The sequence below is a fragment of the Aulostomus chinensis genome, chromosome 21 (genome assembly GCF_037954235.1).
Source record: "Aulostomus chinensis isolate RoL2024-O1b breed Wild chromosome 21, RoL_Achi_v1.0, whole genome shotgun sequence".
NCBI lineage: Eukaryota > Metazoa > Chordata > Actinopteri > Syngnathiformes > Aulostomidae > Aulostomus > Aulostomus chinensis.
Window position 1 is genome coordinate 18423679 of NC_141340.1, and position 23329 is coordinate 18447007.

At 43.2% G+C, this 23329-nt stretch overlaps 1 protein-coding gene and 1 long non-coding RNA gene across 7 annotated transcripts; one reads left to right on the top strand and one right to left on the bottom strand.

Annotated features, from left to right (window-relative positions):
• Window positions 1-684: 684 nt before the first annotated feature.
• Window positions 685-11152, bottom strand: LOC147241910 (uncharacterized). 2 transcript variants are annotated; one of them, XR_015110992.1, is made up of 3 exons: window positions 11064-11152; window positions 2539-2684; window positions 685-894 (listed from the first exon to the last, which is right to left on the bottom strand). It is a non-coding gene; the product is annotated as an uncharacterized LOC147241910 (long non-coding RNA). The 2 variants fall into 2 exon arrangements; XR_015110993.1 differs by lacking the exon at window positions 11064-11152 and adding an exon at window positions 3607-3706.
• Window positions 11153-17640: 6488 nt separating this feature from the next.
• On the top strand, window positions 17641-22763 carry LOC147241911 (uncharacterized). Of its 5 annotated transcripts, none has more exons than XM_086191339.1 (11): window positions 17641-18566; window positions 19049-19203; window positions 19364-19495; window positions 19625-19717; window positions 19923-20034; window positions 20123-20180; window positions 20277-20503; window positions 20902-21076; window positions 21185-21315; window positions 21633-21727; window positions 21839-22763. In XM_086191339.1, exons 7-11 carry the CDS (start codon window positions 20363-20365, stop codon window positions 21948-21950), a joined length of 654 nt encoding a protein of 217 aa, XP_086047465.1. In that variant the 5' UTR covers window positions 17641-18566; window positions 19049-19203; window positions 19364-19495; window positions 19625-19717; window positions 19923-20034; window positions 20123-20180; window positions 20277-20362; the 3' UTR covers window positions 21951-22763. The 5 variants fall into 5 exon arrangements, with proteins under 5 accessions (XP_086047465.1, XP_086047461.1, XP_086047464.1 ...); XM_086191335.1 differs by having other exon boundaries at window positions 17644-18025; window positions 18456-18566; window positions 21633-22763; XM_086191338.1 differs by having other exon boundaries at window positions 17644-18566; window positions 19926-20034; window positions 21633-22763.
• Window positions 22764-23329: the final 566 nt, after the last annotated feature.

Sequence of the window (23329 nt, forward strand, 5' to 3'; positions counted from 1 at the left end):
AGGGCTACGAAGGGAAGGAATCCTAAATAACATGCAGAAGTGAGAGGTAAGTTTAAAGATGCCTAGGACACACACTGTTTGGAGAAAAACACACTGTGCTGCCTCCTTTTGGTGCTTGCGCTGCACAAAGATCAACATGAGCAGTCGTGTAAGAACAATGACACATTCAATTTAATTCTGTTCCATATCATTTTTCTTTTCCTAATTGATATACAGAATTAAAATTAATTACGTTTATCAAGGAAAACAAAAGGGGCAGCACAGGGGTGCAGTGGTTCGCAATGTCACCTCACAGCAAGAAGGTTCTGGGTTCAAGTCCCGGCTCCAGCACAGGATCTTTCTGTGTGGAGGCTCCATGTTCCTGTGTGGGTTCTCTCTGGTACTCCAGCTTCCTCCCACAGTCCAAAGACATCAAGAGGGGACGAGGCTGATTGATACTCTAAATTGACTGTAGGTGTGACTGTGAGTGTGAATGGTTGTCTGTCTGTATGTGTTGGTCCTGTGATGGACTGGTGACCTGTCCAGGGTGAACCCCACCTCTCACCTGAAGGCTGTTGGGATAGGCTCCACCCCCCCCCCCTCCGCGACCCTTAAAAGGATTAAGAGGTAGGAAATGGATGGATGGAAGGAAGTAAAATAAAAGATACATTTCTTGCCATGAGTTAGATGAGTGTTTTATTCGTGTAACTTAATCTCATGTGTTGTTCATGTAATTTCCCCCTCCCAACATTCCCAATATTTGGTGTTTGTGCACAGAAAATATAGGTCAAGCTTAAAATCAGTGATGCCATCAAACAGGTTAGTGTGGAATGAACGGAACCCATGGAGATTTTCCGGCTGACTCAAGGGGAGCTTTGTCTCTGGCTTTACCCATCCTCAGTCATCTGTTTCTCCCTGTATGATGAGATTGAGTCATCCTTGAATTCAGGTTTTGATGCATTTATGAGGCCTGAAGAAGTCTCTTTGTGCCTCATCTGGGGGAGAATATTTTCTATATATCTGAAGTAAAGCAAAATTAATTCCTACATTTGCCTGTTTCGTCATTTAAAATAATTAACAACAGGGATGAAAAATGTTTGCTCACCCATAAATTAGCAGGAAATAAGATTTTTAGATTATTGTGGTTTGTAAACAAACACTGATGATATATACATGTTTAGCTTTGTAAGATCCTGCCATCAGCTGACCTCACATCATCTATAAACTCAGAAACCTTAAAGGCAGCTGAAGGCCCAGACATTAACCCAGGGAGCTTTTCTCCCATTGACCTTAATGAACTTAGTACAACACTTTCCTCCTCTAAACCATCCCCCTGTCTCATGGACGCCATCCCAACTAAGCTGCTGAAAGACACTTTACTCCTAGTAAGCACCTCTCTCTTAGATGTCTCTCTCAATGTGTCGCTGTCATCTGGTTACATCCCACAGTCCTTTAAAGTAGCAGTAATTAAAGTCCTCCTCAAAATGACAACTACAAACCAATATCAGATCTTCCTTTTCTCTCCAAAATTCTGGAGAAAGCAGTTACTAAACACCTCTGTGACTTCTCCACAGCACCAGCTTATTAGAGGATTTCCAGTCAGGTTTCAGGGTTCATCATAGCACAGAAACAGCACTAGTCAAAGTTACCAATGACCTCCTACTAGCATCAGATGAGGGACTGGTCTCTGTGCTGGTCTTATTAGATCTTAGTGCAGCTTTTGATACTTTTGACCACCATATCCTTCTACAGAGACTGGAACCTGTCATTGGCATTAAAGGAACTGCACGAAACTGGTTTAGGTCATATTTACTAGGTTCATGTATACGTATAAATATTGATGCCTCTGAGACCACTACAGTCAGTTATGGCGTTCCACAAGGGTCTGTGCTTGGACCAGTACTCTTCACCCTATACCTGCTTCCTCTTAGTCACATTATAAGGAAACACTCGATTAACTTTCACTGCTATGCTGACGATACGCAGCTGTACCTACACACCCATCCATCCATCCATCCATCCATTGTCTTCTGCTTATTCCTATTAAGGGTTGCAGGGGGGCTGCTATCCCAGAGGTTACGGGCGAGAGGCGGGGTTCACCTTGGACAGGTACCTACACACCCACATGAAACAAATCAGCTGACTAAACTGGAGGCCTGTCTAAAGGAAATAAAAACATGGATGACCCACAAGTTTCTTTGATTAAACTCTGACAAAACTGAAGTTTTTGTGCTGGGCCCTAAACACCTTAGAGACACCCTATCTAATGAGACAGGTACCCTGGATGGCATCACCCTGACCCCCAGTACTACCATAGGAACCTAGGAGTTCTCTTTGATCACGATCTGTCCTTTAACTCCCACATTAAGCAGACTCCCAGATTAAGCAGAAGACAATGGATGGATTAACTCTCCTGTACTGGCTTCTCTACATGGCTCCCTGTCAAATTCAGAATAGAATTTAAAATGATCCTTCTATGATACAAAGCCCATAGGGTGACCAAACGCCCTGTTTTTGTGGACATCAGTTCTATCCATGCAGAGGAGGCATCCTGCTTACCTTCCTCTCTGTCCTCCTGTCGTCATTCGTGTTACTAACACATCTTCTTCTCCACAACCTTTGTGCTTCCCCACTTCCCAGATCCCTGGCCAATGTTGCATCTGGAGGAGGCCACAGACCTGAAGAGGACTTGACTTGAAGATAACCTTCACAAAAGAACAAAGATTTTAATGAATTTTTTTTAAGAGTTAAATGTAATCATTAGAAACAAAAAGCTAAGATTATGCTATGAAATACACCACAGAGGCATGTCTTCAACATTACCACAACAGGGTTCTTCATTTTTTGCCTTGATGAATCGTCACGTTGAGCCACTTCATAACAATCATTCATTTGGAGCCTATCCCAGCTGACACTGGGTGAGAGGCGGGGTGCACCCTGGACCGAGCCTGTTGCAGGGCTACCAGGAGCAAATAGGAGCTCAATATCTTGCTCGAGGATATCTGGACATGTTCACCAGTGAAAGTGAGAATCAAACCATTCACTCTTCGGTTGCTAGACAGCCACTCTACCTCTGAGCCATGCTGCCCCTATTAAACTCATAGTTCAAGCAATTCATCAAACAATTGTTGTCGAGCAATTATAGAGCAATCTATAAAGTATGTCTATAGTATTTTAGGGTGTTTTTTTATGTTTTGGCTTTAAATCTTCATCGTCAATATATTGACTATTGATTATTTAGTTATACCTAAAAGAAATCTCTTAAAAAAAAAATTCAAAAAATGTCTCAAATGAAAGACAAAGCAAATGACATTTACTGCACTAACTTGTTATTTGTATGTATGTTTACTTTTAGTTTTAACAAAAGTATATTTGAGAGTCATTACACAAATTGTAACCCTTCAACAGCTCAATGAAAAGAACAAACTGTGATAATTCTCTTTTTTTTCCCTAGTCCTGTTGGCCAACTGCTGGTAGTAAATATAAATATTTCCAGCAATGTTGTGGCACCTCCCTCAGTCGGCACAATATTACATGCAGGGTGATATCAGATTTTGAAAAATGACAACTTCCACTGGGTAAGTAACCATATCTGCTTTTCTATCAATAGCATGGTCTTATACCAACCTCAAAGGTCACGATTGGACTCCAAACATCTTGCCCCCAGCAGGCCTCAGTCTCAACTGTAGAAGAATCCTCCAAGAAACTGTATACTGAGCCCCACCGCTGATCAATGCCTTTTCAGCGTGTCACTGCCCAGCACAGAAACCACATGTGGGCGTCCAACTGCCTGCCCCCGATCCATATCTCTGTTTCTGTATTTACAGCAAATGAAACATTCAGACAGAAAGAGGCCTGCCATCGATTGGCTTGTGGGTACACTATTTTGAGTGACATTTCATAAATGGAGCCGTCTCACGAGGTAGTAATGAGCCAATGGCAATTAGCATTTAACATTATCAAGGCATGAATGATTGGGTATTCAGATTCTACTTGGCTAAGATGAGATATTGAAGACAGGCATGTGGAAATTCCACAAGCATGAAAAACTACTGGAGATCCTGCCTTTGACAGCCTTTAACTGGTCAATGAAAAACTTGACATAACCCGAATCAGGCCTCCATTCTGATGTGTCACTGTAAAATAGATTAACTATTATTCTTGGCAAAAATGTTTTTAGTACTTGAAATAGAAAACAAAAAACTTTGCAGTTGCACAGTTTAATTTGTTTTCCAGTTAGTCAGTATGTTACTTTTACTGAAAAAAAGCGCAGACATATTTGCTCTTCTGAAGAAAGCATGATTATTTGCATGGGTTGCCATTTTTGTTTGATTATATCTGTGGTTTTAGTGCCTTACATGTAAGATTGCTTTAAAACCTCAAGGACACTGTGGGTAGTACACACTTAGTATTCCAGCCTTGCATGCCGAGAGAGATTGCACCTGTACAAGCTGTTAGGTGATGTCTGTCACTTGGCTGACCAGAATCTGTAGCCAAGCATTTCCTTGAGGTATAGAATTGGTCGTCTCAGGAAAATTTGATTAGTCACTGCTGACAACGCAGAGACAAGGAAATTACTTTCTTGTGCATATCATTAAAGAGAAATCGATATGACAAATGTGGTGGGAACCCAGGCTATTTATTTTGGCTGAACTAAGGGCAAGGCTGACTCTCTCAGAACTGCCCCTTGTTATTACATATCATTTGTTGCAGAAGGGGGAAAGAAGCACCAAATGGTTGGGTCAGGCCTTGAGGTGCATCACGCCCTCTCTTTACTATACAACTGTAAACACCACCAATTTATTACAACCTGTGACTTAATTACCTCTAAATAAATAGGCTTGTGAGGAAATGCATCAGTGCTTCAAGGTGAGACTTCTTCATACTTGTCTCCTTAATGTTCACATTTTCTGCTATGATTTGGATTTAAGGCTCACACTGCAATGTTGCAACTCAGGAAGAAAGAAATTGAACAAATCACTCATCTCGTTTTAGGGTGCTTCAAAAGCGGACGCATAATTGTGCAATATTCCCTTTTTCAAGAGAGTCACATTTGATGTGGGGATGTGAGAGGGTGCTTAAATACTGTAGCTGGCAATATATCACAAGAAAAATGAATCCCGTTATGACCTTTTTTTAGAAAGGTTTCAGAATCAAAACTGTAGCCCGATTAAGATTTGAGGCAATCATACCATATGACAATGGCAATTTGGTCCAAAAACACAACAAAAGAGCACAACAGGAATCTGCTGAAGCAATCTATCGTAATAATGTTGAGGTCAAGAGATGAACTAATGTGTTTTAGCTCAACTGCTATTAATACTTATGAAGTATGCTTGCTACAATTACACATATATGCTGTTAACCCTGTTAACATGCTGTTACATGCTGCCCATCACAGTAACTGCTAATAATATACTGTATTAAGGGTGTTTCAAGCATATTCATGACTTAATTTTGCAAATTTTGATTGTTGTTTCAAACAGTTAATGAAATTGCAAAATAAGCATTTTGATGACTGTTAATTGTTAAAAAGGTTTCATAGCATTTTTTTTCCCCTGTAAACTCTGTAGAAATCAACTCAGGGTCGTCATATCATGCATAGATCGTGCATAAATCATGCATAAGTAAGTATCCTAAAATCTCCATTAAGTAGGGACTGCAAACCGGAAAACATCAGATGTTTCATCTGGGCAGTTTTGGAAAACTTTGTCACTCCCCTTTTTGTTTACTTACAAAATACACACATAGGGTTAGGGTTTTACTGCACCAAAACCGCTGGCAAACACGGGCGTTTGGGCACTCTGAAAGGATCGAATCGGCATTACGACCCGCGTCCACCGACCCTCCAAGCAACCCGGGTGTTTAGCAGTTCGCTTGGCTCTGCTCAGCTCACCCGCAGTGTGAAAAAGGCAACCCGTACTGTCTCAGGTTTCACGCGTCCTTCCTGTCGCACTCTGATTTTGTCACTGTGTCGCCGGTCAGACTGTCATCATGGAAGCTCTGGAAAAAATAAATAAATAAATTGGGCTGGGCTGGGCTGGGCTGGGCTGGGCTCCAAGAGCTGCTCACTCATCTCTCAATTATGTTTTGGCCTTTGCCATAAGATCAGTCTTCCTGTTGATGTCCCCAAGACTCTAGTTCACTCCTTTTTTAAACAATTTACATGTGTATGATCTTAGGTGAATTAATCTCTGCTTGGGAACTCCCACCTACTGGGGAACCCTAACGTGAACTGAGCAAGCGCCATCATGTTTCTAACAACTTGTATCGATATTGCATCTTTTTTATCGATCATGGCAGCGCACTGGCAAGATCATGAAGTCCCTGACCTGCTCGCCATCCTCAGTGAAGAGGAGATCCAGCAGCAGATTTCTGGAACTGTATGGGACACGGTGATTTATGGGAACATCACCGGCATTTAGAGACATGGTGTACTTTTATGTGTAATGATGACGTTGCCAGCGCGATAATGTACCAGAGAGAAAAGCACAGGTACACAGGTACACAGCCTCACAGCGGGAGTTCAGACCCTCCCAGCATGTGCTGGAAGCTTGAATGTGCCCTAATGCTGAGCAACCGTGGGTACAAAAACCTGCTTTGACCGTGTTTCGGTGTGAAAGGGGTAGAAGTGAGCCAGAGAGGGAGAATATTTTGGGCTCATCTGTGCAACTGAAATTAAAGCGTAACAAGAAGCATCACTCTAGAAAAATAAATAATTCCACAATCCCTGAGTTATCACTCGGGCTCAAATAGGCGATGTCTACAGAGTCTCTATTCTTTTGATTTTTACTTGATATTTTGCTCTGTACCTTGTAGCTCAGGGTGAGATCATGTCCCCGATCTCTATTTACCCCATGTAGGGGAACAGCCCCTGGCCAGATAACAGTGCACAGGTGCCTACCTGTGAGCTCAGCTGAGCAGTTGCCACATCAGGTTGCAAACACACATTTCAGAGGAAGCGACAAAAACAGTGAGGAGAAATCTTATTCCAGTGTCCTCCAGTGTAGCTGTACTTGGTTTGCTTTCTTACTGTCCAACACCACACTGCGGCTCACGGGCCAAAAACAAACAAATCATCCAACTACTTATATAGCTGTTTGTTCATATAAATAAACAGCTCCTCTACCATCTGTGTATGTGTCCATGCATGCATGCGTCCATGGGTGCGTGTGTGCATGTAGTGGAGTAGAGGGGATGTTTCTTTGCAGCAATGAAGAACCACCTCCTTATTCTCTGCTGCAACAATACAAGTACCAGGAACAGACAGCATTATCCAAAATGCTCTATAGGCAAAGAGCATTTAAATGCAACAGACTATTCACTTTCCCTGTTGATCGAACTTGTGCTAAGTGCTGAAGTCAGAGCTGGCCACCTGATCTTGCTGGCCTGAGCTACAGCTTGGCACCCCACTAACTTCTGGGTGATGGGGTACCAAACATTAATAGAATAGTAAACCAAACAGAAAACAAATACCATCAAAATAACAAGGTATTTGGCATGTACTAGTAGCTCCATCCCCCTCCCATAAATACAGACATAGATCACCTAAAACTGCACAAATGCTTTTTAGATGCATACCCAGATGCAGATCATAACAGTGGTTTTGTATCAGTCTAAGTATGTATGGTATGGCTAGAGAACAGTGATACATGCTTTTAAATGCCTACTGACATTCTTGCCTCAGTGATGCACATGTGAGACATCCCCGCCTGTCAAAAAGCACAGAACTGTCACGATCCCTGTCTCGCTCTTCCTGTTTTATTTTGTGGTCTTGTCTGGTCTTCCTGTCCTCCCTCCTTTGATTACTTTATGTGTCTCACCTGGTTGATTTCCACACCTGCGCCTTGTTCCCTCATGTATTTAACGTCTGTGTTTTCCCCTGTTTGGTCTGGGTCCATTGCGTTTTGTGACGTGCATTTTTAGTCTGCGTGTTGTCGTGTGCTGCGTATTGTCGAGCGTTGTGCATGTTTCCTTGCAAGTTTATGTTTCACTAGTCTCCAGTCACATCAAGCCGTCAGTCTCCAGCCTCACGTCAAGTCGTCAGTCACCAGTCAAGTCTCCAGTCCCGTCGTCTGTCTCCAGTCAAGCCGTCAGTCTCCAGCCTCACGTCAAGTCGTCAGTCACCAGTCAAGTCTCCAGTCCCGTCGTCAGTCTCCAGTCAAGTCGTCGGTCTCCAGCCTCACGTCAAGTCGTCGGTCTCCAGCCTCACGTCAAGTCGTCAGTCTCCCCGCCTCAAGCCCACAGTCTCCAGTTTCCCCATTTTCATTAAACCTGTTTTGTGCACCATCCAACTGTCTGCGCTTGGGTCCACTTCCCCCCTTCCCCATCCCACACGTAACAGACTGGACCCAGCGGACAGTTTCCCCCCCACGTATGATGACTCTCTTCGAGTACTTTGCCTATATGGCAAAAAAGAATGAGGAGAGAGAGTCACGGCAAGCTGTGGACTTCGCGTGCACCCGGCTAGCCTTCGGGGGTCCTCGATCTGTGCAGCGAGCCCTCGGGTCAGCTCGGCCCCCATCTGGGAGTCCCAGGAGCTCCCGGCCTAAGGGCAAAAGCAAGGCTGGCCACCCTCATGCTCCTAGGCGGTCAGGTCCAGCCCTCACCCAATCAGCACAGCTGCCACCCACAGACGCCACTCCTGTCTCCAACTGTTGCTAACCCTGCTCCGCCGAGGGTCCTGGCGGGCACCACACCTGTCCTGGCGCTGAGGGTCCTGGCAGGCATCACCCCAATCCCAGCGGCTGCTACACCTTCCCTGCCGCCAAGGGTCCTGGCGGGCGCCACTCCTGTCCCGGCGCTGAGGGTTCTGGCTGGCCTTTGGGGGTCCTCGATCTGTGCAGCTAGCCCTCGGGTCAGCTCGGCCCCCATCCGCCAAGGGTCCTGGCTGGTCCGCGTGTTATCGTGTGCTGCTTATTGTCGAGCGTTTAGCATGTTTCCTTGCAAGTTTATGATTCTTCAGTCACGTCAAGTCTCCAGCCTCACGTCAAGTCGTCGGTTCCCCTGTCTCCAGTTTCCCCGTTTTCAATAAACCTGTTTTGTGCACCATCCAACTGTCTGCATTTGGACCTCCCTCATCCCCCACCCCGCACGTAACAAGAACTGTTGATGAGGGCTCTTTCATTTTCCTGTCCTTAAGCTCACATGGCTTCATCTGCCTTTAGGAGGGAGTAGCACCTTAAAATACAGTAGTGGGATTTACTCTGTAAAATGGCATAAAAATGTATATTATCTGTATGTATGAACAATGAGAATGTCTTTGAAGGTAGCATTTCAACTGCAAGATAGAAAAAAACCTGTTGTCAGCTACCACTAGCCTGTTTTAACTCTGTGTGAATGTCAGATCATGTAGCATCAGTGTGTTACAGATTATGCTGATTCTGATTGTATTTTGTCATCAGTGGTGGTGACAATAAATCTGCAAATGTAGGCATTTTAAATTCCATTCTGAGGGGGAGATTGCTTGCATGGAACACTTGCAAATCTTCCTGTATGACTAAGATGATATTATTGACAAGGCAGGGAAACCGTCAGACAGAAGACTGATTATAGTAGAGATCGTGTTATTGGAAAAGGAGAAGAGTTCATCCTAAAGATTAATTGGTTGAGAGAAAGGCACCATGTTTCTGAGTTCAAGGTATGACATTTAGAGCCAACAAGGGAGTGAACTTCATTAAAAAGGTTTATGAAAATGATTCAGGTACAAAATTCCATTCAGCCTTCCAATTATTAATTTAATCTTAAAAAGCAAATCGAATTAAGGAGCGCATTATTCTCTCTAATTATGATGTCCATATTACTTTTTTTTTAGAAGAAGAAGAAGACACTGATGCTAAGGGAGGTAGAGGTAGAGGACAGCCATTGTATTGAGGTGTAGTGGCTGTATAGCAACTGAAGTGCCACTGGTTCGATTCTCACTTCACTTGGTGGCCATGTTGAAGTGTCCTTGAGCAAGATACTGAACCCCTAATTGCTCCTGATGGTCCTGTGACAGACTGGTGACCAATCCAGGGTGAACCCCACCTCTCGCACTTGATATTATTTAGACTACTTTTATCAAATTAATATAGAATTTAATTCTCATCAGCTGTGTGACTTCCTACGTAATAGCTTATTTGAGGATTTCAGTCTGGTTTTAGAGACCATCACAGCACAGGGACAGCACTGGTAAAAATTACTGACAACCTTTCAATTTCATCAGATAATGGCTTGTGTCTGTACTTGTCCTGTTAGGTCTTAGTGCTGCATTTGAAAAATTGACCATCAAATCCTGCCACAGAGACTTCTCTCAATTGGCATCAAGGGATTGGCATTAAACTGGTTTAAATTGTATTTATCTGGCAGGTGCAGACTGTGGGGTTCAACAAAAAGGTATTTAATGATAAAAAGACAAAGTAACACAGGAAACACAAAGTACCAACGGAAGGGAAAATACAAAATAGTAAAACAAAAGGGTCAACAGGCCTAAGTCCTGGACAGGTACAAAGTAGCAACAAAACCGAGATCAAACCAATCTAAAAACTTAAATGGGAACATGGAGGACCTGGGAACACAAGGGAGAAAACATTAGCAGGAGACGGAGACGGAGACGGAGGCTGCGTCTGAATTGCCAAGTGGCAACCTACGACCTACTGCTACATGGCACAATTCAGACACCCTCGAAGATTGGTGGTGAAACATGACCTCTGCTGGCAGAGCACAGATACCGCAATTAGGTAGACCGAACCAATGAAAGCCCCACCTGCTGGCCTGACTGCTGCACTGCACTCCACTTGGAGCGCACCCGTCATTCATTCTCTATTACTAAGCACATTAACGCACATGTACAGGTGTGTTCACACGAGTCGCGTTTGGAGTGAACACGCCTTTAGTCATCAACAATGACTGTAAATGTTGGTGCTGTATAAGAATGGGAGACTGTTGCTGGCGCAAGTTTGTGCGTCCACAAGTTTTTAGGGGACGAGGAAGAAGTCTGCGGTGCATTGTGGGCCATAGGTTGGCCCATAGGATGCACCTGAATCGACCTACAATGTGGGCGTGATTAGGCTGGAATTTAGGTTGCGAAGTAGGTCGCTACTCACGGCAGTTGTGGTTTCGGACAGCCTACGTCGTAGCAGTAGGTTGTAGGTTGCCACTTGGCAATTCAGACGCAACCTGAGACTGAGACTACTAACAATGATCCGACAACAGACAAAGGGAAACACAGAGGTTAAATAGGCTGGGGGGAAAGAGACACAGGTGGTGCACTCAACACAGGTGAGACACATGAGGTAATCACGGGAAGGAGCACAGGAAGACAGGACTCTAACAATAAATAGGAATACGAGACAGGGATCATGACATTATTAGGTTGATTTTAGTTTTCATACATTAATGATAAATCTTCTAGTCCATGCATGCAAACAAAAGTTAAACACGGTGTTCCCCAAGGTGCAGTGATTGGACCAATACTTTTCACTTTTTATCAAGAGTCAAGATGTGTTTTATTTGTCACCAAGGGATCGAGCCCAAGGCGAAATGCCATTACACAACTCAAAGCCTGATACAACTATCACAAGCGGTCACAATTATTACAGATTGAAAGTAATAATGGTACACTTCAGAATTTAACAACAGCACATATACATTTGTTGTGTATGTACGCTAAACTTGAACAGTCCGTTGACCCAATGGAGGCAAGTGAGAGTGAGGCGTCGCAGTGGAGCCACGCCACCAAGCCAGGGCGAGGCAGGCTGCAGCCAAGGTCAGGCGCTGCCACCCCAAGGGAGGTGGAGAGGGCAGAGGCTGTGTTTGGGTTAGGGCAGAGGAGCACACGTTCCAATCCGTCTTCTCTTTCAGTCCAATCCAAATTGTAAGTTAAAATTTTCTGGTCTTCAACATCACTCTCCTCTTCGCAGAGCGGCCAACTGCTCCAAGATGGTTTCCATCACTGCGTTTCAGTTCAAGAGTCTGTTGGTGCCCGCTTTGCCAGCCTCAGTAATTGCGTTGTAAATGACGGTCAGTTGTGGAGATCCAGATCTGGTGGCCGCCGTCGTCTTGCCAATTTTGCGGTATGTGAGGGCACCTCCAAATCCGAGGAGGAGAAGCCCCACAACCATGAACCCAAATACGTAGAGGTCCTCGATGTCCTTCACGGAGAGAGGCGTCAAGCACGCAGTACACCATCTCCCCCAGGAATCGAGAACGTAGCCCGCAGGGTCGGTTCCATGTGGACAGGCAGTTTCCTCTGATCCTGATTTCTTTGTCGAAAATATGGTGTCAATAGGGTTGAGAGACCAGCTGATAAATTCCATGATTAATTTTAGGTGGAGAGCTCACAGCTGCGTTGGATAGAAATTGAGACAAAGAATGATAGTCAGACAGAAAAGAAGAGGAGGAGAGAGGAGGAGTGCGACTGCTCTCGCCGAGTCCCAACCCAGAATATTTTTATATGCTTCCTTTAGGTTATATTATTTGGAAACACTCAATAAATTTTCATTGTTACACAGATGACACTCAATTATTTTTACCAATAAAGCCAGATGAAGGCCAACAGTTATCTAAACTACAAGCATGCAATACAAACATAAAGGCCTGGGTGACTTATAACTTTTCACTGTTACACTCTGATAAGACAGAAGTTACTGTGCTTGGCCCCAAACACCTAAGAGACATGCTATCTAGTGATATTATGGCTCTGGATGGCATTAATATTAAGAACCTAGGAGTTCTATTTTATCAGGATTTGTCCTTCAATTCCCACATTAAACAAATTTCAAGGACCGCCTTTTTTCATCTACGCAATATCTCAAAAATTAGAAACATTCTGTCTCAAGGTGATGCAGAAAAAAAATAGTCCATGCATTTGTTACTTCTAGGCAGGACTATTGTAACTCTTTATTATCAGGCTTCACTAACAAGTGGTTAAAGACTCTGCAGCTGGTCCAGAATGCGGCCGCACGTGTTTTGACAGGAACTAGGAAGAGAGATTGTATCACCCCCGTGTTAGCTTCACTGCACTGGCTTCCAATAAAATCCTGCTCCTCATTTTTAAAGCTCTTAACGGTCAGGCTCCATCTTATCTTAAAGAGTTCATAGTTCCTTATGAATCAACCAGAGCTCTACACCCCAGCATGCAGGTCTACTTGTGGTTCTGTAGAATGGTATGCAGAGCCTTCAATTATCAGGCTCCACTCTTATGGAACCAGCTTCCAGTTTCAGTCCGGGGTGCAAACACCATGTCTACATTTAAGAGTAGGCTTAAAACTTTCCTTTTTGATAGAACTTATAGTTAGGGATGGTCAAGCTTGTCCTGGACCAGCTCCTAGTTTATGTTGCTACTGGGGAACTCCCATGATGCACTGAGCTTTCTCCCCCTCTGTTTCTAACCATCTTTGTCCATTAAATTCACATGTATCAATGCATCCATTAAGCTTAACTTCTTCTCTTGCGAAGTTGTCTTTGTTCTCTCACCTTGCAGGTCACCTGGGGCTGTAGATGTTGGGTTGATCACTTTCTGTCCTGGACCAACTGCTTGGTTTCCCTGGCCCTGTGTTTCTTTTCTCTCTCCTATGTACCCCTCCCTCTCTCTCTCTCCTCTCCTCCCCCTTCCCAACTCCCTCCTTCGCCCTCTCAACCCCAACCAGTCGAGGCAGATGGCCTGGTTGTGCCTTAGGTTTCTTCCTGTTAAAAGGGAGTTTTTTCTTGCCTGCGTCACAGAGTGCTTGCTCGTGTGGGAATGTTGGGTCTTTTTCATTTGAAATAAAGAGAAAGGTGACGTGTATCCATCCATTTTCTTCCGCTTATCCTGTTAAGGGTCGTGGGGGGTGGGGGGGGCTGGAGCTTTTTGGGTGAGAGGCAGGTTCACCCCTGGATTTTGCTGATTAACACTCTTCTGTGGCTGAAGGTGTGTTAATCGGTGGAATCACCTGTTTAAGTGTTTGGTTGGACGGAAAACCTGCATACACAGTACAGTCCATGGCCCTCCATGGCACATGATTGCCCACCCCTGATTTAGAGTATCAATCAGCCTCGTCCCCTCTTGATGTCTTTGGACTGTGGGAGGAAGCTGGAGTACCAGAGAGAACCCACACAGGAACAGGGAGAACATGCAGACTCCACACAGAAAGATCCTGTGCTGGAGCTGGTACTGGAACCTGGAACCTTCTTGCTGTGAGGCGACAGTGCTGACCACTGCACCACCGTGCCATCTAAATAAAGTGACATGTTATTTGCAAAAAAACAAACAAAAAAACTTGTCTGTTATTCCACACTTTGCTGTCAGAGTTCTTACTCCAAGTTTTGTTGGTGTTGTGATGCCAGTGTGACATCACACTTCTATCCGATACACTGTGTGTGTGTGTGTGTGTGTGTGTGTGTGTGTGTGTGTGTGTGTTTTGTGATATGACATGCAATTCAACATTATGAAGCAGTGTTTCTTTTGCTGGAGTGACTAAATATTATCCATTATAGAACAAATTTACAGTTTGTATAATTGCTTTTGGGGAAAAAAAAAACTTGTTTACATTCTGGAGAGAGATTTTGGTTGTTGTTGTTGTTGTTTTGTTTATGGAATGTCAAAACCACAAGCCAGCATTATTTTTGTCATACCCTATTCAGCAGAAGAAGCCAAAGTGAACCTAGATTCATTCTGGGCCATATCTGCCATCTGTGCCTATTTAGAAGGAGGTATCTGGACTCAGATGAGAGCTTCGACAAATCTTCCTGTTTTCAAAGTGCTGGAAGGCCGAAAGAAGACTGACATGTGGGAGGTTGCAGGCATATCCATTCACACAGAGGCCAAAAAACATTCTCTTGTGTATCCCTTTCCTACTCTGAAAGTTTAATCTGACAGTTTATTGCTGGATATTAGATCAGCGCTGATCAGTAATCAGCTTGAGCCACATTTTCAGCGGCTCCATTTGTGTGCATCATTTCAAGACAGCATGTAATCAGGAGGTAAAATGCAGACTTTTAAGACTAACACAGTTTAACCTGCACACACTATACAAACTGAAATAAATGACAAAAGATCTGTGTTGAAAATTTGACAGGTTTTTACTTTCAAGTTTGAAGGTGAGCACTGCTGTGGAGACATCAGGTCTCTTATTACTTGGCTAAGCAGGCTCCCTTATTAAGGATTCTGGTTAGACGCATCTTCGAGAATCCTAATTAGTGTGACTTTAACAAAAGACAGAGGATTGTGCCATCTGCCTCATATAACGAGGATTTCTCACTAATTAAAACACCTAGGAGAGCAGTTAGGAAATAATACCTGGTTAGGTTTCTAAGGTTAGAGAGATTTAATGAACATGAAAATGAGTAATACTGGTATGACTTCTCACTTTGTAGTGGCAGGCATAGTCTCTTATATAGTCTCATAAGAAGCACATACTGTAGGTCCTCTGTTAGATTGGTAGCCATCGACTGACAGTTATTGTCTCATTTTTGTCACACCTATAGATTGAAGTCCAAATATCGCTAGACATTCTTGAAGATTACATTATGATATGACATCCACTTTTAGATGTGCAGAACAAGCTTCAACAAACTACCCCCCAACGGAATATGAGGTGTTACGGCTCGCTCCTCCCCACCTTCATCTACACCCCTCCCCCCCTCACTGACTATTCCATGGCTTGGGTCAGCACACCTGTTCTCCCTCACCAATTTCCACACCTGGCTTCCATTCTACAATCAACTACAGCCACTATAAAAGCCCAGTCTGCACATCACACCAGAGCTTCACTTGTCAACACGTATGTCTTTGGATATCCAAGCTCAGCCAAGCCAACCTGCGGCGCCACCAACACCTTTCCCAAAAAGACTTTCAATAAATACGCCCACAGAATGAGCCTTGAGGTAAACGAAGCTGCTTTCTCACTGCACCAAAAACGCAGGTCAGCACAGGTTTTTCGCACTCTGAAAGGGTTGACTCGGCATTTTGAGCCGCGTCAACTGACTCACCAAGTGACCCGGGTGTTTAGCGGCTCGGCTCAGCTCGCCTGCAGTGTGAAAAAGGCAACCCGCGTCGTCTCAGGTGTCACGCCACCTTCCTGTCACAATCTGATGCGACCATGTTTCTAAACAACTTGTACAGTGATCTTGCACATCTTTTTATTGATCATGGCAGTGCACTGGCAAGACCGTGAAATCACAGTGATTCATGGAAACATTGCTGGCATTTTGAGGGAGCCCGGGTTTGACCAGACCACCAGGCAGGTCATCAACAAGCTAAAGGCCCTTATAAAACAGTTCTCCTTAATAAACAACAGGATGAACAGGAGCGGCATGGGACAGTCTGAGTGGCCTTATGATAACATTGCAGTGCACGCAGCGACATTGCTAACATTTGACTCAACAACGTCCATGTTGTTGTGTTTACCTCTCAGCGTTCCGGTGCACGTTTACATGTAATGATGACGTTGTCACCGCGATGACATGAGAGAGAAACACAGGCATGCAGCCCTCACAGCGGGAGTTCAGACCTGGGTCTTTCAAAAGCTTGAATGTGCCCTAATGCCAAGCAAACACGGGTCCAAAAACCCGCATTGACACGCATTTTTCAGTGTAAAAAGGGTATGAGGGAAATAACAAGGATGTGTAACAAGGCTACCCAGCCATTTATTAAAGGCAACAGAGTGTGCAAAAAAAGAACACAAAACTAAGGCTCTCAGCCCAGCATACATCCACACAAACAAGAAAGAAAGTTCACACAATGCCTGGCTCTCGCACAGAGCGGCGACCACCAGCTTTTAAATAGCTTTCAACAACAAGCACACGTGGCAGGTCTGCATAAGGGGGGGGATACAAACTGCTACAAGTGAAGCACTGATGGCTCTTTTAACATGGAGGGAGGTGGGCTCAGGTGATTGGTTTATGGTGCACAGCTGGAGCAGTGGGAATATGGTTGAGGGGGAACACAGCCAAAGGAATCCCGGTGACATCACAGGCACTCCCCTTCACAGGTCCAGCAGGTGACAGGTGAGGAAGTGGCGGAAACAAAAAAATAAATAAATACACACACACAAAATGATGCCAGATCCTGGAATCTGTAACAAGTACTATATATACAAAATATTATAGGGCATTTCCTAAAGAATTGGTCATATTTTTAAAGTTACAATATCGATTAAAAACATACTATCTGAGATCAGGGCTATCAACAAATTTCGATGAATAGTTATCCATCCATTTTCTTCTACTTATTCTGTTGGGGGCGGAGCCTATCCCAGCAGCCTTAAGGCAAGAGGCAGGTTCACCCTGGACAGGTCACCAGTCCATCACAGGACCAACACAACAATAGAGACAGACAACCATTCACAGTCACACCTACGGTCAATTTAGAGTATCAATCAGCCTCGTCCCCTCTTGATGTCTTTGGATTGTGGGAGGAAGCTGGAGTACCAGAGAGAACCCACGCAGGAACAGGGAGAACATGCAGACTCCGCACAGAAAGATGCCGCACTTGAGCTTGGGCTCATCCCCAGAACCTTCTTGTTGTGAGGCAACAGTGCTTAACACTGCACCACCGTGCCGCCCTCATATTTCATTACATAATTGTACAAAACTTCCTGCTGAAGGAGAATGGACTTCAGCATTACAGTGCTCCACCACCTTCTGCCTTGCACATATCTCTTGTGAGTAGCTCTGTTAATTAGTTGCTGTGCTAATGAGTGGTTCTTGCACGTTACTAATAACTGCGCAGAGTTGTGACATTATCACTAGTTGGTGATTCCAGGTCTTCATATATATGTTATGTGCTACCCACTAAGGAACGGTCTAAATAAAGATCTACACAGTAAAAATGAGGGAGTAATTTTTTCAGAGTGATCATTGATTTTCCTCTATAAGAGTAATTTTTACTCATTTCGGATTCTAATTACCTAGAGTAGCCACCAGAGTCGGAGGAAAAAAATAGAGTAAACCCGAGTACTTCGTATTGGAGTAATGTCAACAACACGCCCACTTTTCTTCCAGTTTTTAAGTTTCGTTTCGGCCGCCATTTTCTATTCCCGCATTGCAAGGTGGAGGTGAACGGCAACGGCAGACGGCGGTAAGCCAGGTAAGTCAGCAAAATACAAAAACTGATTTTATTAAAAGCTCAACGGAATTTTTGTTGGCTTACTCAAACGATAATGCTTGCAGCTGGAATTTGTGGGTCACACGGCATAACTGCTAATGTCGATGCTAACGTTAGCTTCAGCTCACACTGTGATGACGGATGTAAATTTTAAACTGAGCCTCATTCTTATAGACTGGTTTCTTGTGTAGAAACAATACGAGGTGCGCGCGCAGCCCGGCTGCAAAAGACCGTACTGGAGTGAACCGTTATCATATTATTATTATTATTATCGAATTTTTATAGACCATTCTGTTATGTATGGTCTGTTTTCTCTGCCGTTCGGTTAGCGAGCACGTGTGTTTCACTCTGAGTGGAGTCGGGAGTGCTTTTCATTCAATAATAATTGAAATTCCTTCTTTGGACTTCAAAGTTTATGATGATCTTCACACTGAAGTTGACGAGGACGCGTTTGCATTTCTTGAAATGAAACCAGACCTGGGTGTGCTGGAGGTCTGTTTGTCCTCAAGCTCAGATTTCGATGGTGAGTACTTTTTTACTTGGAGTTTCAAAATCCATGCAGTCCCGGCTAACCTTGTAATGCAACATAGTAAAAGAGACTTGTCCACGTAGCATGACATTTTGAATGAACATGTCTCTTCAGACACTTAAGAAAGCATTGAAGGCAGGGGTCCCCAATCATGTGCCACGGAGGGCCGAGAGTATGCAGGTTTTTATTCCAACCACTCACTACACCAGCTGATTTTACTAATTAGTTCCCTGGTCTCTGGGTGATGGTGTGATGATTAGTGAAATCAGCTGGTGTAGTGAGTGGTTGGAATGAAAACCTGCATACTCTCGGCCCTTCATGACACATGATTGGGGACCCCTGATCTAAGGAAACACTAGGTTGGTGTGTGGATCCATCCTGATCTAAAATGATATTTTACATTACTCTTGTCACCGCTGATTCCCACTTGCTAATGACATGTTATTATAATGACACCTGTTATGTCAACATGCTAGGTTCAGTGAGCCCCTGTGCATGCCCCTCCACAGCGAGCAGCAACAGCTCCTTTCTCAGCTCTGGTGCAGACAATGAGGGGGGCTCAGATGACACCATAATTTTGCAGCCTAGTCCTGCCCAAAGAAACAGAGCTGACCCGACTCATCTCGCTCAGGTAAGGTTTGCAGATGGAGAGATCAAGATTTTGATTAAAGGAGTAAGAGGAGGAAATAGCCAAGTAAATTTGCATGGTATGGTTTCCATTTTTGTCACTGTAAATGTAATTGGCCACCAAATTCCTGTGTCTCTCCTCTCTTTTATCCCCTCACACTTAGCTTATTGAAAACATTCTGAGGGAGAAACCTGGAGGAGAGAAGATCCTTACAGAGTATGCTCGGAAAAAAAGCCGATTCCAGAAGACGTGACATGGTGAAGATATTGGTAGCACACATGGCGAGTGAACATGGGTATGTTGTCACATAATTAACATCCAACCCTAACATATATGGCTTTATTTGGTGGAGACCAAATGCAGAAGGCATTGGCATAGCAGTGCTTTTGTTTGGATCTCATACGTGTGTGTGTGTGTACTGTAGGACGAGCCCTTCAAGACGTGTTAAGAGGACTACGCAAAGGGTATTACTGCCTTGTTTCCCTACCTGGCCGATCCCCAGGGCACTTTGGGTTATGTAAGTACATAAAACAAGTCTCACTTTTTTACTCATTAGTTCTGGTATTGATCAAAAAACCAAGTGAGATTTCAATTTATTAACATTTCTGTATGCTGACCCTTTCTCCTAACTTCAACAAGTTGTCAGGCTGGTTGACCTTGATGTTGGCATGTGTTAGTTCTTTAAGGAGTAAAAATGAAAAAAAAAAAATCTTGGTCTTTAGCAGCAGTATTACAATCCAGTAGATGGGAGTGGATTTCTTGCATGGAGAGTGAAAACACTTCAAAAAGAAGCCTCAGAGGGACAAAAGAGAAGAAACCCCCAGCCACTGACAGGTACATGATTTTGAGTGTAAATAGATTTTTTTTTATGAGAATTCACGTTAAATAAATTTTTGTTCATTGGGCTTTTTTGTTACTACAGTAGTGGGCATTGCAGGTGGTTTAGTAAAAAGACGAGTGGGCATCCAAGGCCATAAGGGGTGAGGGTGGCTCAACTTTTTTGAGAAGTAAAGAAAGTATTGCATCAGCATGTGGTTTCACTGTTACAGGTTACTGTTCACTGATCACTGTTACAGGTGGTCCAAATTCTGGTGACAGAACCCCCTTCAGTAAGGAAAACCAGCTAACCACAGAAACCCAGTGTAGTGAGGCCATCGCACTGATGCAGCATACAACTGATGAAGCAATAATCAAGGAGAAGATGAAACAGACCTTCACCCATCGCCAAGCATTTGTTCATGACCCAGTGAGGTCCTCTGAAATATTCCACACCTTTCCAAGATTTCTTGACGTCATGGGAATGGTATGTCGCTCTTTAACTTTCTACTGCCATCTATGGTGTTTTGGGTCAGTTTTGACCAATGTTTCAAATCAGCTGTAAAATACTCGTAAACATTTTTTATCATCCATTTTGTTTTTCTTCTCTTGGTTACATTGTTTACATAGGCTTTCTTATCCATGAAAATATTGGTTTTAATAATTTTTTGTGCAGCTTTTTTTTTTTTTTCCCAGTATTCGTTGAAATAGAGGTTCCCGACAAAGTCGAAAAGCCTCAATGCTATAAACAAATTCATGTGCTTGAAAAAAGGTCACTGGTGACCTGAACACAAGAGAAGAGTTAAACAGATTACATCCCTGGTCGTTCCTGGTGCAGCAATTAACAATGTATGCCATGTTTTCTGTATTCCATCTTGTCTACAGATTGAGCAGGATTTCAGTCTGATGTTTGGTGATAACATCTCTGCAAAGTTCCTGGAGAAGTGGCCTACTCACTACAGGCAGAAAGTCATTGAACAAAGCCATGGCATCACCCAAACAAGTGACCTTGAGGATGTCCTTCATAATGCTGAATCCGCAACAGAAGAACTAGAACACGGTACACTGCACTTAAAGAAACAATAATAATGGAAGAGGCAAATGGTTTTGGAACAAAAATATATCAATTTTAGTACAAATTTGTTTTTGAATTTTCTAATATTTTTAGGATGGGACAGTGAGATGTCCTCCATCTTGCTCCTTATCCACCTCATGCCGCCATCACCTCATGGCCGCAACAAGAGACCAGGAAAGCTCTCCATCAGACAAGCCATTGACCATCTTGTGAAATTTATTAAGGTAATGTTATAGTTTTAGGCTCATTGTTCTGTCCACATTTTTCTTGTGAAATCATGCGATGACCATGCTCATCTGTAACCAGTGGGTGCCCTGTGACATTTATCTGATTTAGACCAGAGATCTCTCACCATCGGCCTGAGATACACTGATATAAAGTTTATTTCTTTTACGTTTAGCAGAATAAAAAATATAAGGCTGAGGATGTTATGGTTCATCTTGCTGTTTGTGGCAATAAGTGATTCTGGTGGTGATGATGGGACCCTACACTGCAACAGATTAATTTTCATAGCAAAACTAATTCAATTTTCTTGTCACAGACTGGGACCAGTATTGAGGAGCATCTGGACAGCATCACTGAAAGCCGTCAACCATATCTGCTGGCTGTGGGAACCCAGAGGAGCACCATTCACAAGTATTTCATTGTGATTGATAAACATGCAATCCCATGTCAGTCACCAGATTCTCTTGCCTCTTTTAATGAGCTTTTTAAAGCTCATTTCGTCTTCGCTACGTCATACAACAGGGATCTGGCCAACGTCTACCACTTCTTGCAAACCGCTGTTTACCAGATTGATGCTGCTACAACCAAGGTGACTCCCAGGGTCAAAGAGATGAGAGCTCGGATGCTGCACTGACTGTGACGCTTTGAGATGCTTTTGTTTGGAGGGTTCTGATGCTGCACGGATTGTTTTTATACTGGAAAAAGGACTGATTTAGCACTGATTTGATGCAGAGATGTTTTGTTTTATTTGCAAAGGCTCTCAGGCAAATGCCAATTCACTAATTAAGCACTTGAAGTTGATCTTCGTCTGAAATGTGGTCAGCCTGGTTGTTCTCATTTGTTTGGTACTTTTTCTGGGTTTCGAAAGCATCTTAAAGCACATGAACCTTGTGATGATCCTGGTGAAGGCCCCTCTACAGCTGAAGATTTACTTGAAAGTTTTGTTGATGACTTTCCATCGAACAGTGCCGCTTCTGACCCAGTCCTTCGAGTCGAGAGTCGAGTAGACAGCTGTGCTGCAACAGTGGCTGAACTTAAAGTGGCAGATGTCATACAGTAATGATGATTCAAGTTCATTTATTGTTCCATACTTTTTCCTGTGATGAGTGGCTAAGCTCTAACTATTGCACTGTGGTTTTCTGAATTTCTTTGCCCATAACTCAAATTTTAATTTCATATTCTTTCGCCTTTTATCTGATACATTATCTGCAGCTACTGATTGTGTTGTGACAGTGTCCATAGCAGTTTTTATTTATATATATATTATATATATATATTCTATTTGTTTTTATTATGAAATTATAGGTATGTGTCACCCTGAGACTTTTTTCCCCATGGTGCCTTATTCACGAAGATTTTTGTAGCAAGTTTTGAGGCCATTTTAGTTTTGTATTATACAATGCTGTCATGTTACAAAGGCCAAATGGTACTGAAATGTATGGGTGCTCAGTGCATTTGTTATGCATTTAAGAAAAATAAATTCATGGTTGAATATTAATTTCTGGTCTTTTTTTATTTCAAATATTTTAATCCAGAGTTATTATTAAAATCAATATTGAGTAACATACCACTCTTTATTGAGTGAAATAGAACTCTATTCATAGTAGAATTAGACCTCTATTTTAAGGCAGTTACTACTCTGAACAGAGTAAAATACAACTTTTTTAAGAGTAGAAATGGAACTCTATTAGTTAGTTACTACTCTGTGCAGGGTAAAATATAACTTATTGAGTAAAATGGTGTTGGAGTTCTCACTTTATGCTGAATTGAGTAAATTTTAATCTTGTAGAGTAAAATAGGAACTCTAGATAGAGTATAAATAACTGACGAGTAATTTTTACTCTTTTTGGACTGGGACCAAATGTTATATTTTTGGGAGTGAAATTTTACTCAAATTGAGTAAAATTTACTCTTCAAAATTTACTGTGTAGGAGCGTTGTAATCCCTTACCACCTCTGCTCTCTCAACTTTACATGGTGTCAGCAGTGCACGAACATGGCTCAAGGACTGCGT

Coding starts and splice junctions, on each gene's coding strand:
- LOC147241911 (XM_086191337.1), top strand. CDS start 20,363: ATGCAGCATACAACTGATGAAGCAATAATCAAGGAGAAGATGAAACAG. Junction 20,504..20,901: donor TTCTTGACGTCATGGGAATG/GTATGTCGCTCT, acceptor TCTTGTCTACAG/ATTGAGCAGGATTTCAGTCT. Junction 21,316..21,632: donor ATCTTGTGAAATTTATTAAG/GTAATGTTATAG, acceptor TTCTTGTCACAG/ACTGGGACCAGTATTGAGGA.